The sequence below is a fragment of the Calypte anna genome, chromosome 15, assembly GCF_003957555.1.
Source record: "Calypte anna isolate BGI_N300 chromosome 15, bCalAnn1_v1.p, whole genome shotgun sequence".
Classification (NCBI taxonomy): Eukaryota; Metazoa; Chordata; class Aves; order Apodiformes; family Trochilidae; genus Calypte; species Calypte anna.
Genome location: NC_044261.1, coordinates 4,625,849 through 4,643,429, shown reverse-complemented (window position 1 = coordinate 4,643,429; position 17,581 = coordinate 4,625,849). Strand labels below are relative to the sequence as shown.

Below are 17,581 nucleotides of genomic sequence, written 5' to 3'. Positions count from 1 at the left end.
CCTTAGGGTGACTGTGAATTCAAACTTCATCCTGAATGTCACTGCAGAGTGGTCTGATGGATATGACAGTAGTCCAGGGAATCAAGACTATTACAGAGGAAACTGCATCCACATTAAAATGGTAAAATTCCCATTTATTCCATCCAGGGACTGGGTTTTACCTCTTTTCCTGCCTCTTCTGATAATCTACTCTGGCATTTCTATTCCATTGAATGGATTGCTGTGCAGACTGCCAGGCTAGCAGCAGTCAAGCTGATGGATCAGCACAGCCCTGGGAAGAGCTGCTAATGCCTCTCTCCACAGTAGCACAGAGGTGCTGGGAAGGTGCAGGCTGGGTCTCTGCTGCTTCTGCCCTTGGGGACAGTCACCAGCAGCTCAGGGGTCTGCGTGCTGCACCATCTCCACTGTAGGCTACAGAGGTCCCAAGACTCATCTTGTTCAAGTTGCTGCATTTCTGTGTTTTCTAGTTTTTGTAAGATGTGAAATGCCTCTTGCTATACCTGGGTCTTCATAAAATGCTTTCAGATCTCCGCAGGAAAGAGACTAGAGAGACCTCGGTGTTATTCTTATTATTGCAACTATCAAAAACAGATTCTCTCAAAAAAATTTCAAACTCATATGTCAAGGTCTCCAAACATATGGGTAGAATCTCAATTGCCTGCCTGTGTTGTGGCTAACTTGTTTTTTCTTCCTCTCTCTCTCTCCCCTTCAGTGTTTGAAATAACAATTGCCTCTGCAAAATTCAGGGGTAGTGCTGCAGCTGGCATGTATGAAGATTTCTTTTACTCCCACAGTGGGGTGTATAATTGACAGTAATGGCTGTAAAATCCAGAGCTCAGGGGCTCAGCTTTTTTTTTTTTTTTTTTCAAGCCATCACTCTGGAAAATGCAGAGTTTGATCAATGTTTGAGCATTTCAGAGCAGTGTTTATAAATTCAGAATGTTAAAGATCTGCTTCAGGAATAAATCATCTAATTCAGTTTATGATGCTAACTGTTGCTTAAACAGAAACGAGAGTAATAATGAAAACAAATTACCCTCGATTTAATTATTAATCATATATGGTAATTGTGCCTGAATAAATATTTCAGTTGCAGAGAGTGGATTCTATTGTCAAACGCTGGAAACTGGGCTGCAGCTGAATGCTGTGTCCTGTGTTTATGTTTCATAAAGAATGACTGAAATGCTTTGAAAGCTTTCTTCTGCTCTGCCTCTTCTGTGGGTGTCAGTGTGGATTCTGGAGAACCTCCTGAGTGATGTGCACTAACGGAAGGAAGGAAAGGACATCAAATTGGCACAGACTCCTTGCTGGGGTTGCTGCAGCCAGCTCAGAATGATGGATATCTTCATAAAGCCAGCAGCATTCACACTGGGGGCTTTGTGTGGCCTAGGAATGTGAAGCACAGCTAAAAATTCTCCCTTGCAGTTTGAGGAGGAGCTGATGTAGCTGATACAGTAAGTTACTGCTTCTAAACTGATCTTGTTACAGAAGTTGTCAATGAACTTGCCTTCTTTAAATGGACAACTTAGATCTCTGTTCATTTAGAAAACTGCATCATCAGCTTCTGCTTTTATTTTTCATCACTTCTTTCCCTCCTGAATCTTGTGGAACTCCACTGCATTGGTGAAGATCAGAACCCACAGATTTGAAGGGCTTCAAAACAAACTGAGCACATAGTATCTTTGTTTGAAAGCCTTACAAGAAGGCCATTTTTTTCCAACAAGAGCTTATATATTTGAATGCAATGGAGTAGAATAATCTGGCTAGAGAAGAAAACCTAACAGTCCTTGAAGCCTAACTCCTCTTCTATGGACTACTGTGAGCTTTGCAAGATATGGAAAGTAGGAAAGCTTGATATAGAAAACCTGACCATTCTTCAGGTGGATGGATGCATTGAAAACTCTGGATATTCTGCAAACAAGATTAATGTCTTAATCCATAAGGATGAGGTTCTGCTTCCGTAGCATCTCTGTGATCAATATTTTATTTTTTTCAAAAACCTAACTTATTCCTGAAGTCTTTTTTCTGGCCTGTTACAAAGAATTTTCACTGACCAATCTCAGCACCCTGAATAGTATTCAGAATGTCAGAACTTTATAAGAAAGTAGCTTGCACAGGGTCACTCACCAGAGGACTGACAGAGCCAAGCATCTCCCATGTTCTCAGTTCAGTGCTTTATGTCAACAGCAATATTTCATGGCTCCGTGGCTGCTCCTGGTGTGTCCCTGCTTGGAAAGGACTTGCTGCTATGGGATCCACTTAATTCAGTCCAGTTCTGATTGTGACTTTCACCTGGAACTTCAGCAGAAGTATAGGATAAGAGGAAGTTTTCTGTCAGTTATGAATTTGACTGGATTTTTATGAAAGAGATGAGAAGAGCAAAGGATCAGCATATTTTTTAACACATCAATCTGAAAATAGGAACATTCTTTAATTTACACTCACGATAGTGATGGGAATATCACTATTTTCATACAGAATCACAGAATCACAGAATCCTAGGGGTTGGAAGGGACCTCAAAAGATCATCTAGTCCAACCCCCCCTGCCAGAGCAGGGCCACCTAGAGTACATCACATAGGAACGTGTCCAGACGGGTTTTGAATGTCTCCAGTGAAGGAGACTCCACAACCTCCCTGGGCAGCCTGTTCCAGGGCTCTGTCACCCTTACAGGAAAAAAATTTTTTCGAATATTCAACTTGAACCTCCTGTGCTCCAATTTACACCCATTACCCCTTGTCCTATCACTGGTCACCACTGAGAAGAGCCTAACTCCATCTCCCTGACACTCACCCCTTACATATTTGAAAACATTGATGAGGTCACCCCTCAGTCTCCTTTTCTCCAAACTAAAGAGACCCAGCTCCCTCAGCCTTTCCTCATAAGGGAGATGTTCCACTCCCTTCATCATCTTAGTAGCTCTGCGCTGGACTCTTTCAAGCACTTCCCTGTCCTTCTTGAACTGAGGGGCCCAGAACTGGACACAATACTCCAGGTGCGGCCTATGAGAGAAATATCTGCTGTGGAACTTCTAACTGCTTCTATCATCTTTTTCCTTTCTTAGACAAATGGTTTCCAAGTTGTTTCTACTTCATGTTTTCTCCATGCAATTCATCTGCCAACTTCTCACATTTATGTAAAAAATTTGGCGTCAATCCTTGACTGTTTCATATTTTAGAATATTTTGTTCCTTAGCATTGGAGAAGTGTGCACCAGAGACTTGGAAATGAATTTGTTGCTTCTTGTTTTACATCTCCACAAAATTTGCTGAACACGATGCATCTTTTGTGAACAAACAGGAAGAGTTCTAAATTATTTAATACAGAAATGAAAGATAGAGATAGATTTTGTAGCTCTTTTTCTTTTGGAATTGTCAAAGAGAGAAATATATTTGTGTTACTGCATGGTTTTACGACAAAAAAAGACTTGATTCTTTTCCTTAAGTTTCAGAGTCCTAGGATGCTGAGATAGAGAAAATAATCATAATGCCTTTTAAGTTTGCATTAGCTGTGCTATTGATCATAAGCAACGTATCTACTTTACACCAAGTTTAGTAGTGAGAGGAAGAGCTTTGTTTTACTGCTTTCCTTGTCCAGTCAGGATGTCTGGGACCAAAAGTGTAGGTCATGCTCTTAATTATGTGGGAGACCTGTTTCCAGGGTTCTCTATTCCTACAGGGGTCATTTTCATGCAGCATTGAACAAGGGTCAGGAGTAATTCTCTCCACATATAATTTGGTGAATTTACTGAGTTGAACTGGTGATTTTGCTGATAAATGAGAGCCTAGCTCAGCAGACTATTTAAATTCATTCCTATTTAGCAGAGTACTTACACGTATGCTTAACTTATAAAATGAGATTGAGTCCCAGAAGACTGAAAGAGCTTGCTTCAGTGCTTTGCTGGGCAGGGGTCAACTTCTGAACTGGAACTTGAAAGAAAATCAGGGAGCCATAAAAGTTAAGGCATATTTCAGTGAGCAGCTGAAAAATAGAAGCCTGGTTTCCATGTGTTTGCTGCTTGGGAATGGAATGAGTGTGTACATGGATTCTTAGGGACTGTACTGTATCTTCTCTGTCAGAGGGATTAATCACTTGGTCTCTCCTGCTGTCTGCCTGCTTCCAAAGGGTTTAATAATTCTTAACCTCTATACTCCTGCCTAGTTTTGTTGAAATTCATCTAATGTTACTGGAGGGAATGACAGGTGCACAGATATATACTGATTGCATAATCCTTCCTTTAGAAAGGAGCCAGGCAAAAAAACCACCAAAAACAAAACAGGGTTGTTGCACCATATCTGCCACTGCCAAAAATATTTATTTCTAAGCACTTTATCCTATTTACTTTAAATCTTTCCAGCTATTGTGCCTACCATTTTCTTTTGAGACTCTTCTACTGTCCTTTTGCTTTGAATTTTCTCCGTATTTCCTGTTGTTTCTAATTACAGCCCCCTGCCTACCTGCTCGAGCAATTTTCTTTCCTTGACACTTAAATCCTTGAAATGTTTGTGGAAAGTTAGTGCTTTCTGTTTCTGACTTTTAAACCTCACCAACTGATTTTTTTCAAAGAAAATCACCAACCTACCTTTTTTTTTTTCCCTTACTGTTTCTTCACTTATTGCACAATCAGGCCCTCTGAAAATCTGTGCCCGTTTTCTTCAGTCATTGTGATCTTATTTGTACCTTACCCTGCTGTGTGATGAAAGCAGAACAAAACTCAAACAGCTTGAGTAAAGCAAAAGGAAAACCATGCCTAAAAATCTTTATATTCATAGGCTGTAGTGATATTTTTGGCAGTCATTTCTCATAACACTGCCTCTTGGATTTTTCAACACATATTCCAAGAATCATGCAAGTTGTGAGGTCTGACGCATGTTGCCTATCCAAAATTTTAATCTTGCTTGGTTGGGAGCTATTTAAAGTCTACATGTTTTGGTGATTGTGTGTTCTAGCTACTACACCTTGGAGGATTTTCCATTGCAGTGGAAAAAAGTGCTGTGTGTGTTTGCAGTGGTTTTGTGTTAGAGGAGTTTGCAGTTGATTAAGTCATTAGAGACCCAAAGTTTGACTGTGAAACTAAACCATAAAGCAATAATTGTAAGAGTATAAAACAAAGAAGAGTCAATAATTCAAGACATCTAATATTTAGTTGCCTGCCATGAAACTAAATCCTGCTTCTGTTTTGATACACAACTTTTTACCCTCTGATCTCATTGCCATCTTGTGAAGCTCTTTAATTCATGAAGGCAAATGTGATTCAGGAATTTTGATAAGAGTGGCAAATTTTGCAACATCCCAGAGTAGAAATTGATCTGTACTTTTACTGCTTTTCCCTGTTATGTGGATGATTTATGAAGCTGTTGAAGCTATTAGTGATTACTAGCATTACTGAATTCATAATTATAATAATCAGGGTCTCTCTTCCCTTGCCACCAGTTCAATAAAATCAATATGTCTTTTTAAAGGGCTGGTTGTACATCTTTCCACTGTCGATTATAAAGATTTCTAAGTACAGTCCAGAGATTCTTACACGTAAAAGCAATGCAATTTGTGCTGCTGCTCAGCCCCCAGGGCTGCTTGTTGCTTCCCACACAATCTTCTTTTACAATCCAAAATTAGGATCTTCAAGTGTATCAATAAAAGTGGCTCTAAAGCCCAAATTACATTAGATAGAAGTTTGCCACACGGTAAGGAAACCTTCCTGATGTGATATGTCCCTCATGTAAGGTGATGAAATGAGAAGCCTTACTCTTGTTAGGTGATATTTTTTTTTCCCCACTAGTCCATTTCCTTAGTATTTCATGAAGCATTTCCATAATCTGTGTCATGGCTGTTTTGCTCTGTTGGTTTTCTAGTTACTAGTGTGATCATATTATTTTTACTGAAATAATGCTTCAGTTTTGAGAATAGCAAACAACTGGAGTCACATTTTGATATTATATTGAGATATAATAGTGAGAACCTATCATTTCTCAGCCTGTCTGCTTAGATCACTGAATATTTAAAGTCCAGTCAAGGTTATCTGCAGAAATGTAACTTTGGTTTACAGCTGTATTAGGGTAGGGAAGGAGTTGTTTGTCTGGAGGTGAGTTGAGGACACAGAAACATGGAATAATTTGGGCTGAGGGAGTTATTATTAGCCATTGCATGTTTCCAGAAGGTCTGCAGAGCTATTTAATGTTTTGATATGAGCACTGCTTGTAAAAAGTGGAGCTGCATTTGCCCATACTTCCCATTTCAATGATTTGAGCAGTGGCTCATAGAAGGCTTCAGTTCCAGCCAAGGTGGCTCCTCTGACTACTCTGAAATTGCTGATGGACAGCTAGAAAAGAGAGACCTCAGCCAAGGATGGTGACTGAGTGTACTCACATGCATAAATCTGGTCAAATACTTGCTGTTATCTATCCTAGGGATAGTTTATTTGTCTCAGTACAGCTCCTGTGGAATAATTTTGGAATAATGGAATAATTCTCTGCATCTTTATAGCCACAGCCATAACCTGACCTTACTATTTTCTTCACTTTAATGCCATTATGCCATTGCATATGTCGTGTCATTGCATATGTCATATGTCATTGCCAGGACATACATCTCACCTTATATCTCACCAGTCCTTGTGAGCTCTGGTGCACCTCAGGCTCAAAGTGATAAAAAGTCAGGTGTGTCACCTCTGGCTGTGATGAGACCCAAAATGATGACCTAATGGAACAGTTCATGCTAATGAGAACATGAGTCCTGTGAGCTTTTGAACCCACACAATTTTTAATGTCATAAGTACATCAAAAACTATGATTTGATTTGACAGGGTCTAGGACTGAACTGCAGACCTGTGCCATCATCCTGTCTGCATGATTTCATCATGGATGTCAGATTATCCCAGGGTAGACAGAGGGGAAGCATCTGCTCAGATACTAAAACTGTGCCAGGGCTGGAGCAGGGAAGAGATGTTTTACCTTGACCCTTACACCTAAAAGGATTTTAATATTACCTCTTAGCCTACCAGGGCAAGGTAGAAATATGTTGATAAAGCAAAAAAAATGTACACACTGCCCAGAGATACCTGTTACATACTGCCAATTTTAACATTTATTATATACAAAAAGGACATCAGTATTGGAATATTTGCAGTAAACTTCTGGTGATAAAAATTAGTAGAGAATAACATAGCTATAGCACATTTATCTAATTCTGAAAAAGCTATGTATTTTACTAAGCTTTTAATATATATGTTATCAGTGAGGTCTTTAGGCCCTTTCCTATGTTTTATGTTTTTTTTCATGAGAATCTTGTTTCCCCTTATAATACAGCAGACACTAATGACACTGACCAAATAGATGCTGCATTTTAAGGAGCTTGGTTGTGTTCAGGCTCACAAGTGCTGTGCAGCTGGCAAATGGGATTGTGAAGGTGAATGGATGAAAAGCAGAGGTTGCAGTTTCCATGTAGTGCTGGTGATCAGATACTATTTATTGTAGGGCAGAGAGTCTTGGAAATAGCCTGACAGAGCATGGTGTTACTTCATTTTCAGGTTTTAGTACATATATTCTCTTGATACCACCTTTCTTAGCACTCCTCCAGATCCATTATTTTCACCGTAGGGTTTTGTTTGTCAGAGGAGCTTTCTTGTCATTGCATATTAACATTGCCTTTCAATTACATTTGGACAGAATAGTTTGTAAGATCATTTGGGGTGGATCAGAACAGAAAGCTAGCAGACATCTGTGACATGGTCTTAAGTTGTGCCAGGGGAAGTTTAGGTTGGATATCAGAATTTCTTTATGAAGAGGGTGATCAGACATTGGAATGGGCTGCCCAGGGAAGTAGTGGATTCTCCATCCCTGGAGATATTTCAAAAGAGACTGGATGTGGCACTCAGTGCCATGGGCTGGGAACTGCAGCAGTAGTGGATCAAGGGTTGGACTTGATGATCTCTGAGGTCCCTTCCGACCCAGCCAATTCTATGATTCTGTGATTTTATGACATGGACTTACTGTGGTCATGGCCAAGTTTCAAATTCTTAAGAGCACAGCCTGAAAGCACAGACTCTGTTCTTACCTGGGCCTCTTACACATGGGTGTTACTGCATGAAGGGCAGGTCTAAGCACTCAGCATTTCCATAATATTATTTTTCACTGCTAAACCATGTGAGAAAATGTAAACAATTCAAACTTAATCCAACACTGAAATTCCCTCTGTTTGAGAAAGGCATTAGGCCAGCTGACTTTCAGAAGTCTTTTCCAACCAAGATTACCCTTTAATTCTGTGATTTAAAAATACATTTTAGCTTCAAGATCTCTCAAAAAAGCTGGAGGGAGGGAGAGGCAATGTATATATTCTCCAGTTTATTTTTCAAGTTACTGCTTAAAAATAAGATAGAAAAGAAATTCTGGAAGCTTCTTGTATTTTAATATTAGGGAAGCTGGCAAGCATTTCTTTTTTAATTCTAGACTTGGCAGATACTGAACATTTAGATAAAGAAAACATCATCTTCTTTTAGTTGAAAAGAACTTTTTACTTTTGCAAGATGTATGAGTTCAGCAGAATTACTTGCTGAATAGTTCACAGCAGAGGAAGTTCCTGTAGCTGGGGATACTAATCTCATATATTGGATATGCCTTGGCAAACTCCTCCAAAGAAGCCACTTATTTTGAAATATATTGAGGCCTTGAGTCTTATGAAATGTAATGCTGCTTTTATATATAATTGCATTTGTTGAATCAGTGCTAATAAGCAAGGCATAAAAAAGGTGTGTTATAGATCTCACCTTGGAGACACGAATGGAGCTACGTGCTAAGACACTGAGACCTCCACTCTGGATTTAAGACTACAATTAAATTTTAAAAAGTAGGCATGGGAGAAGGTTTTAAAATCATTTTGGGTTACAAAGTTAAATGAGCAGGATGGACATCAAGGACAGGAGTCGATGACTGAAGCATGGATCGTAAAGCAGCAAAATTCTGCATCTTTGGTGTGAAGGAAAAGTAGTAACTTAACTTGGTAAAGTGCCACTTCTTAGGAAGACTCACTCTAGGAGTACCTTTTAGACCAGTTTCTTGACTTGTTCAGGCTGGTGATCTCTTGCTTGAACCTTTTAAATGTATTTGCTAGAAAAATAAAACCAAGCTGTGGATGGGTCTTGTAGAAACTTCACCAACTAGGTTTATTAATTTGTGGCTAAATGTCTGTTTTCCTCTTTTGCAGTTTTATCACACTTACATGTGAGTTATATTATATTTATTTTATGTTGAGAACAATAAAAAACCAGTAGGTAGAGATAAACCCAGACTAAGAATGTATTTGCAGTGTTTTATTAGACCTCATGATGCCAGTAAAACTCTTATCTTAGCCCAGCAATTCCATCCCACCTGCCATAGTAATGGGGGTTTTTCTGCTGTTGCCTCATGATTGCTTCAAAAGTACTTGATGTTTACTGACTACTCCGTTGAATAATTTATTGAATGATGATTAGGCTGGATGTAATAAAGTCAGTGTTGATTTACCATTGCCCCCTTAGCATAGTGTAGTAAATGATCACTGGATTTACTATGTGAAGAGATGCTCTGAGTCTTGGTTCTGCTGGATTGGTGGAAAATTGTTTTTTAAATGTATATTATATTTAAAAGTTTACTAATTTTTACCAGCTTCTGAATGGTTTGAGGGTTTATTTGGAAAAGTGCTATCAACAGTCAGAAAATTGTATATTGAATAATTTATTTGAACACAACAAAAAAAGTCAAATAAATAATGCAGCAAATATTTCTCAACCACCACTGCTGATGTCATGCTCCAGAGACATGGATCAATTTTTAAAATAACTTTATTACCTGATTAGCACACTCGTGTTTTGGTGATTTTTCTTGCTGGTTGGTTCACTTCATACACTGCTTCCTGAAGAAAAATGACTTTTCAGCTTACCCATCACTGAAATTTTAATAGTATGATGACAATGAATAAAATTGAATTTTAATACCCTTCTGCATGTAGCACCTTATCTTGATGTATCAATATCTTGATGTATCACAGACCCTATGAGGAGAGGCTGAGGGAGCTGGGGGTGTTCAGCCTAAAGAAGAGGCAGCTCAGGGGAGACCTCATCACTCTCTACAACTCCCTGAAAGGAGGTTGGAGCCAGGAGGGGGTTGGGCTCTTTTGCCAGACGACTTTCAACAAGACAAGAGGGCACGGTCTTAAGTTGTGCCAGGGGAAGTTTAGGTTAGATATTAGAAAGAATTTCTTTATGAAGAGGGTGATCAGACATTGGAATGGGCTGCCCAGGGAAGTAGTGGATTCTCCATCCCTGGAGATATTTCAAAAGAGACTGGATGTGGCACTCAGTGCCATGGGCTGGGAACTGCAGCAGTAGTGGATCAAGGGTTGGACTTGATGATCTCTGAGGTCCCTTCCAACCCAGCCAATTCTATGATTCTATGAATGGAGAAAAATGATCTTTGTTTTAATGCAGTGGGCTAGATTTATTAGATACTGGTTTTTTAGATTCCTCTCTCTGCCCTTGGGGAGATCCAAGCCCAGAATCTGAGGGGTGGGAATCCTGCTGAATCCAGCTGGATTCCTACCTGTGGAATGGATTTGGGAAATCAAGAATTTGATATGTTGAGCTCACATTCTGGAGCCAGACCAGCTCCTCAGCTGGTGAAAGGCAATATCATGCTGTTAACTTGTTATGCTTACTGTCATTTCTTGCAGTATTTGATTTTTACCTTAAATCCTAGTTGTAGGGGAAAAATAAGTTCAAAAAAAGTTAATCAAAACTCTACATTCTTTATCCTATATAAAAGCTTTTCCAAAAAGGTTGGAAAATATTAATTTGTTGAACTGTAGCTCAGAAACCAGAAAAAAAAAGAAGAAAAAAAAAAAAAGAAGAATCTCTTGTTGGCTGTAAGGTTATATTGAGGTCTTTTATCTTATGGATTATGTACATGTGAGATTGATAGAAGAATCCCAACCTGGAGACATAAACCTTCCCAAGACTGTTCAGGAGCAGTGGAATGCTTTTCTCAGCTGTCTTCCTATATTTTATTGAAGAGTTCAAATCTTCCCTGAAGCAGCCACATTTGGGTGTGTTGTTCCAGGGCAGACCTGCAATGGAAGCCTAAAGGTACCATGTTTTTATTGTTGAAATCAGAACTAAAATACATGAAAACCACATCAAAAAGAGAAATCAGAAATCAATTGTTTCAGAAAATTGTGGAGTTTTGTTACAAAATGGCAACATTTTGTTTTCGCTGCTCTTTCCTACGCCTATATTTTATCTCTTGTATTGTTTTATATTTTCTACCAGCCAAGAAGTCATATTTAGCAGCTATTTCCACCCCTGGCTCTGTGCAGTGGCAGGGCAGATGCCAGAAAGCCTCAAAACCTTTCTGCAGCCCAACTGATGGAGCTTGAAATAGCTCGAGTGGTGTTTGTATCTGGTATGGCAATATAGCACAGACCCTTACTTTTTCCCAAAGATTGGTACTTATTTTTAAATCACTTTCTTTCTGAAATGCCACTTTATTCCACTTTGAGTGTATAAATCATCTTATTCCTCTTTTTATGAGAAAGTAATTTTCAGTTTAATTTTCTCTCCTGTAAAATGGGCATAGCTGCTTTCACAAAACTCCCTCAGGACTCATGGGGTTAGCTGTGCTGCTCTCTCCCTTCTCTCCTGGTAGAAAGTTTTTCCATTTAACCCTGGAAAACCCTTTTTTTCCCAAGTACTGCTGTTCTATCTCTCAGCCTCACCTGGGCAGGTGTTTTGATACTGTGTAAGAGATGTGCTGGAGACCTGGATGGAGGTAGAAAAAAACACAAGCCCATAAACTTCTTTCTCTCTTCCCCCCAAGGCTTTTTCATGAACCTTCCTATGGAATGTCTTATTTAGAATATTCATATCTTTAGTCTTCTTGTGTCTGATGTGGCCTTCTAAAGACAGTGATCAAACTTTATACATTGTGTTATACATTATATGTTTATACACTGCATGCCCAGTTGTTTTTGTAGGTATAGAATGAATCTTGTTTTGGGAGTACCAGATAAAGATCAAAGCTGATACCAAAGCCTGTGAAATCAGGAATGGGATACTTGAACTGACCAATACTCCCAACAGCCAGGAGCTCTTCTTGAATTTACAGGCTCTTTTCTGTAAAACTGGTTCTGGCAGGGTTTGCCATCCCTGGAGACCTGGAGCAGTGACTGCTGCTTTCTCTAAAGGAATCTGACACAAGGGCCCAGATGTCACCAGCTGCCCCAGGGCCTTGACATCAACCTCTCAGATTAAAAAGGACTCTCAGGCCAAAAGGTCAGGAGAGACTTGAATTTTTTTTTTTTCCTTGATCAGCGATGTGTTTGGAGAAGCAGGTTCAGAATGGGTCTGTGGAGGTTGGAAATATTCCCCTAGAAACAGGATAGAGTTTCCCATTGTTCCTCATTTGTCAGAGCTGCTTGATCTCTTGTTAGACAGAAAAGAAAAAGCAGATTAATAGATACAGTACAAATGTTCCTGTGTTATCCTGGCTGACAGGAGGAAAGACCAGACTACACCATTCCAGTGAAGTTTTCTATTTTCTGTCTTCCTCCTCTTCAGGTTGGGCTGAGAGCCTTTAAAAATGTGTCTGCCTGGCACATGGCTCCGCAGGGCTCTCTTCACAAGAAGAGTTTATTGGCACCACAGTGAACTCCATTACAGCTTTACCCTCAGCTGTAAACAGCAAAACCCCAGGTGAAGGATTTGACTTTAAATTAGCATCAGAAACTGGTTCTCTTTGACCACTCTTCAACTCGGCTCAGATTGCTCTTGTGAAGCTTTGGGTTTATCCATTCCAAACTTCCTAATTGTGTAGGCTCCCACATTGTACCTAAGATTGTTGCTGTGCTCTTGATAGCAATATTGGTTTTAGCATTAGCAAAGACAAGCTGTCAACAAGCTGCTGCATGATAGTGACCATAAAGTGGATGGCTACCTTGAGGAGAATTAGGCAGTTGCATCATTTCAAGTAGGCAGTGACTACCCAGAGGAAATATTCCTATTGTACCAAAGAGCCTTGACTTTAAAGGACAAGCCACCTTTGTCCTTTTCTTGCTCTGCCACTCCAATAATGAATTAAAGTTTCCAGTTGCTGAATACTGTTTAGAAAAGCTGTAAACTGGGGACAAAAATCTATGGGACTTGAACATGGTAAGATCATCGTAGTAAGTGATGAGGAAAGTAATGAGCATCTGACCTGGTGCTGACAGCCTGGGTCTAATCATAGGCAATGCAATATTTTAAGTTTGATTTTTTGGGGTTTTTTTTGTTTGTTTGTTTTTTTTTCCCCTAATATATCTTTAGTAACAGTAATGAGATTCCTATTGATTTTTAAGGTGCTTTGTAATCTTGTAATTTGAAGTTGTTTAGTATTTCTAAGAGGAACTAGTTCAAAACATTTCTATCAAAATTGCACTTGTTAGTAAAGTGTGGGGTATTTTGTGGTTGTTGTTTATTTGGGTGGGGGTTTTTCTACAAGAAACGCATCATTAAAATACCTGCTGTAGAGGAGAAATGAAAAGAAAATTCTTCCATTAATTTGAGTTTTATTATTCCCTAACATACCTGGAAAAGATTCAGCTGACAGACATCATTTGGTTTCTCCATATTATCCTGCCCTGCAGTCCCCTCCTCTGCAGCAGTCCCTGACTGCTGTCCTGGGACACATTCTTGGTGACAGCACCAATTCTGCAAAGCCAGAGACTGGTAGGAGCAGACATCAATGCAGTGAGAATGAACAGCACCCAAAACTGGGGTTCATGGTGTGAAGATTCAATTATTTATCTAAATTCAGAAACTGAGATGGAACATACTGTACAAGAGGGGATCACTGCCCAGGATTTACAGGCAATGTGTTGCCCATTCCTGCTCATACCATTCAGGTAATTGAGGTTCAATACTTACAGCTGCATAAAGCAGCTTTCTGATCCTACCCAGGTCAGCATGATATAAGGATGCATTCAGTGCTAGTTTATTTTTTCCTTCCATGTAGAAGTGAGGAATTGAACACAATGTGTTTCATTTTGAAATCACAAAATGAAAATACCATCCATTTAAATACCATCCAAGATAGCAAGAACTCAGTACACCCTTCAAAATCCAAAATATACAGATGATAAGATTAAACTCTTCAAGCAGTAACTTTGGATAAAGTTTCAGATTTAGCCAGCCTGATAAAAATCTCTGAGTATTTCAAGAAGAATCCCAAACTGGGGTTGTTGTCATAATTGGTCTTCATAAAAAATCTGCCTAATTTTAGCTCTTTTTCTGCATCAGCTGGGAAATCCTGCTGAGGTTTGGGCACTTCCTAGGATTCTCTAAAGAGCTGCTGAAAGGTTTCCTCTTTCTTCTGGCTTCCCTCTCCAAGAGAAGTGTCTTGCCACTTTAGTGCTGTGCCATTCTTTCTCTCCTTGAGTATCAGCCCAGTGAAAGAAACTGTTCTTTCATTTGCCCTCCACACAAAAAATATAAAGATCTTTTGAGCTCTCAGTGTCTCAGAAATAAAAGCATTGTCATTCTCAGTGTCCCCTGCATTTCTGCACTGCTACAAAATCCTGCATTCCTCAACAACTATAGAGTAAATGGAATGTTTCCTTGTCTCTATAAATGCCACTGGACTATGAAACTCACCTTGCCAAGATACACAATAGAAACATCACTGCATTGCTTTCTGAACAGCAGCTGATTTTATAACAAGCTTTGCAGGAATTGCACCAATGAGCCCCTTTCTAATATTCCCTCTACATGTCTGGGTTTTTATTCACTTACAAGCAGCATGTAACCTTAGAAGGACAGGATGTAGAGACAAGGGAGCACTGGTAAGGTATCAGTAACATCCAGTGGTGATCAGGCCACTGTGGTGATATTCTGGGGAGTCACATCTGGTAACTTTGTTCTTTTCTAGTGTTCTTCACTCAAGGATCCTGGTGGGATTTGCCAATTTTAAATAATCCAGTTTTGTAACTCTTTTCTAAGATAAATTATCTATAATTCCTACTTAAGCAAAGGACAAAAAGGAGCTTCAGACTGACATTCACAGAAAGGAAGCAGTACAGCCAAAAATTAATTCCAGATTTTGCAGTACTCTGTTCTCTGTTGCCTTGGTTCAGGAACCACATGAGCTTCAACCTCTCTCCCAAGCCTCTCTTTTTAAAAACCAGAAAATACTTCTAATGCAGAGGTTTCCCATTTCAAGGACTGATACCCTTTAGATTTGCTGGTGTGTTGCCATAACAGGAAGGAAATACAATGTGTTTATTAGGGGAGAGCCTCAGAGTCAGGGTTTTTAGGCTCTAGTTTTAGTTTTACCTTTGCCTTAATTTGTTTTAGTTTCTCCACCTGTAAAATGCAGCAGTGCTTAGTAATTCATGTCACTGAGTGTTACAAAGCCTCTTGCATGTGTGGGAAATACCCTGAAATCTTAGGACAAGTGCAAATGATTAATTTGTTATTAAATCCACCATGGCACCAAATCCTTTATTTGGAAGAAACTAATCCAATGTTTCATTAATATAGAAGCAATTATATTGCTGGCTTATCAGTCATGTGAAAAGAACCTTTCTTTTTCTCTCTTGCAGTGCTGATGGCCCTTCCTCAGAAATCATGCAGATTGATTTTGAAATTGAAGACCTGACTGATTTACCTGGGACCCAGATCATCACATGGCAGGTAGAATATCCTGGAGATACAACATCTGATTTAGGAATCTCCAAGATCTACGTAAACCAGAAAGACCTGGTGGGAGTTCTCCCTTTGGCTATGGTAAGAAACTATCTGGCATTTTGCCAGTTTTGAATATTGTTTTTACAGCTCAAGTGTCTGACAGATGCAAATATTTTGCTGAAAGGGATGGAGGGGCAGCAAGTTCCAGCAGCCTAGAGGCTCAGTCATCTTCTTTTTCACCAATATCCTGACTTCTTGGAAGTAGAAGCTGAGTTTGTGGCATTTCCAGTATTCAGATCTCACTCTTGTTGCATGAAGTGGTACCTTCAATCCCAACTACTCTACTGTTCGAGTGTTTAAGGAATTCCATTTTATCCAGATCACCATTTTTCTGTTTTCAGTTCTGACTCCAGAAGCTTTTACAAGTGAGAAGAGAAATGAAATGTAGGGCATGACTTTTGAGTAACTTTTCATTACTTGGGGAACACAAAGAAACCCCACAGCATAACTGTTCTACATAAATGCATTCACATGGGTTCCATCCCATCACAGTGCAATCTACAGGGACTGAAAAGCACCTTATGTAGAAAACTGTTAGATTCCCACAATCTAAATGCAAACAGCTATTCTTTGCATTTCTTCTTCTCTCTTTCCTTCATGTTTATTCAGTGCTAGGACTGAAATATGCTTTTCTTTTTAGACAACCTATTAGAACAAACACAATATTTTATGACACATTATTGCTTCTCATTGAAAGAAAACCAAAAATCAGAGCATTTAAAAATGCAAGCTGGATGTTTGCCCAGTGACAGCCAGTTTATGCCATTGTTGAGGCTGAATTTACTCTGCACTTCCAGACTCCCAGAACTGCTATTGGTTGATATTGTTATTTACCAACTTTAGAACTACCCAGGTCTTGTGATTTTTTTTTTTTTATCTCACTAAAAATAGTTACCTTTTTTGTAATGGCTCATGCTTTCATTACCAAGTTGTGTTATGAAATGGCTCTCTCCATCTGGAATTATGGCCAGCTTACAAATCAGAGTTGTATATCTAATACTTTTGTTTTTCATGACTGTTTTCATGGGCTTGTCCCTGCTGTTGAGCAGTGGGTGATCTCTGCTGCTTTGCTGATAAAAGCAGAGGATTTCAGGTCCGCATATGGGACCAGAGTGTGCAGGGACACAAGTTGTGGAGTACTGAGGGTTAAGGCTGATTTATGTGAGTTGTGAGGGAGTTTCTTCATTTCATCCCTTAATGAGAAGATGAAAGATTTCTCTCTTAATGGTTCCAATGATTGCAGAAAATTCTCATTCTTCTCTTAGACACGGGTGATCCATGATTGCTTTAGTATCAAGTGATACACTGGCAAAAAGTATTCATAAGAACAAAGATTCTCCTGGCAGTTGCTACAAATCAGTTCACTCTCTTCATTTCCACTAGAAGATGGAAAAAATGCTCATTTTCCAGAAGTATGAAATTCTCCACTCAAAGGTCACAAAAAGTCCATGAAGGTATCAGAAGGTGGCATTTTACATGGCAACAGTTGTTGGGATAATGAATAAGAGTGAAAGCAGAGATAAATGGCAGTGCTCCCCTGACTGCTGACAGACTGGGAATAGTTTTAACCTTTGAATTAACTGGAGCATCAGGGAAGAAACTCTGGGGTAACACAAATCTCCAAATCTTGGTACTACTTCACTTTGGAAATGATAATTCAAGTGCAGACCTTTCAAGACATGTAACTTAGATTAATTTCATACTTCATATTTTCCAGTGATCTCAGCAAAGCCAATTTGTAATTTACATATTTAATATATGTTTAAAAAAATAAATTCAACATTTCCATCCGGAACAACCACAGTGGAAAAAAAAATGTTACATTATTCCTCTGTTTC

General features: G+C 39.2%; 1 protein-coding gene across 1 annotated transcript in view; it reads left to right on the top strand.

The window, feature by feature from the left end:
* The window catches only part of TMEM132D (transmembrane protein 132D), a 209,095-nt gene that overhangs the window by 108,482 nt on the left and 83,032 nt on the right, over positions 1–17,581 (top strand). The window contains exon 4 of the mRNA XM_030460543.1: positions 15,599–15,782. Coding sequence (XP_030316403.1) covers positions 15,599–15,782 — 184 coding nt within the window. The remainder of the gene's footprint in view (positions 1–15,598; positions 15,783–17,581) is intronic.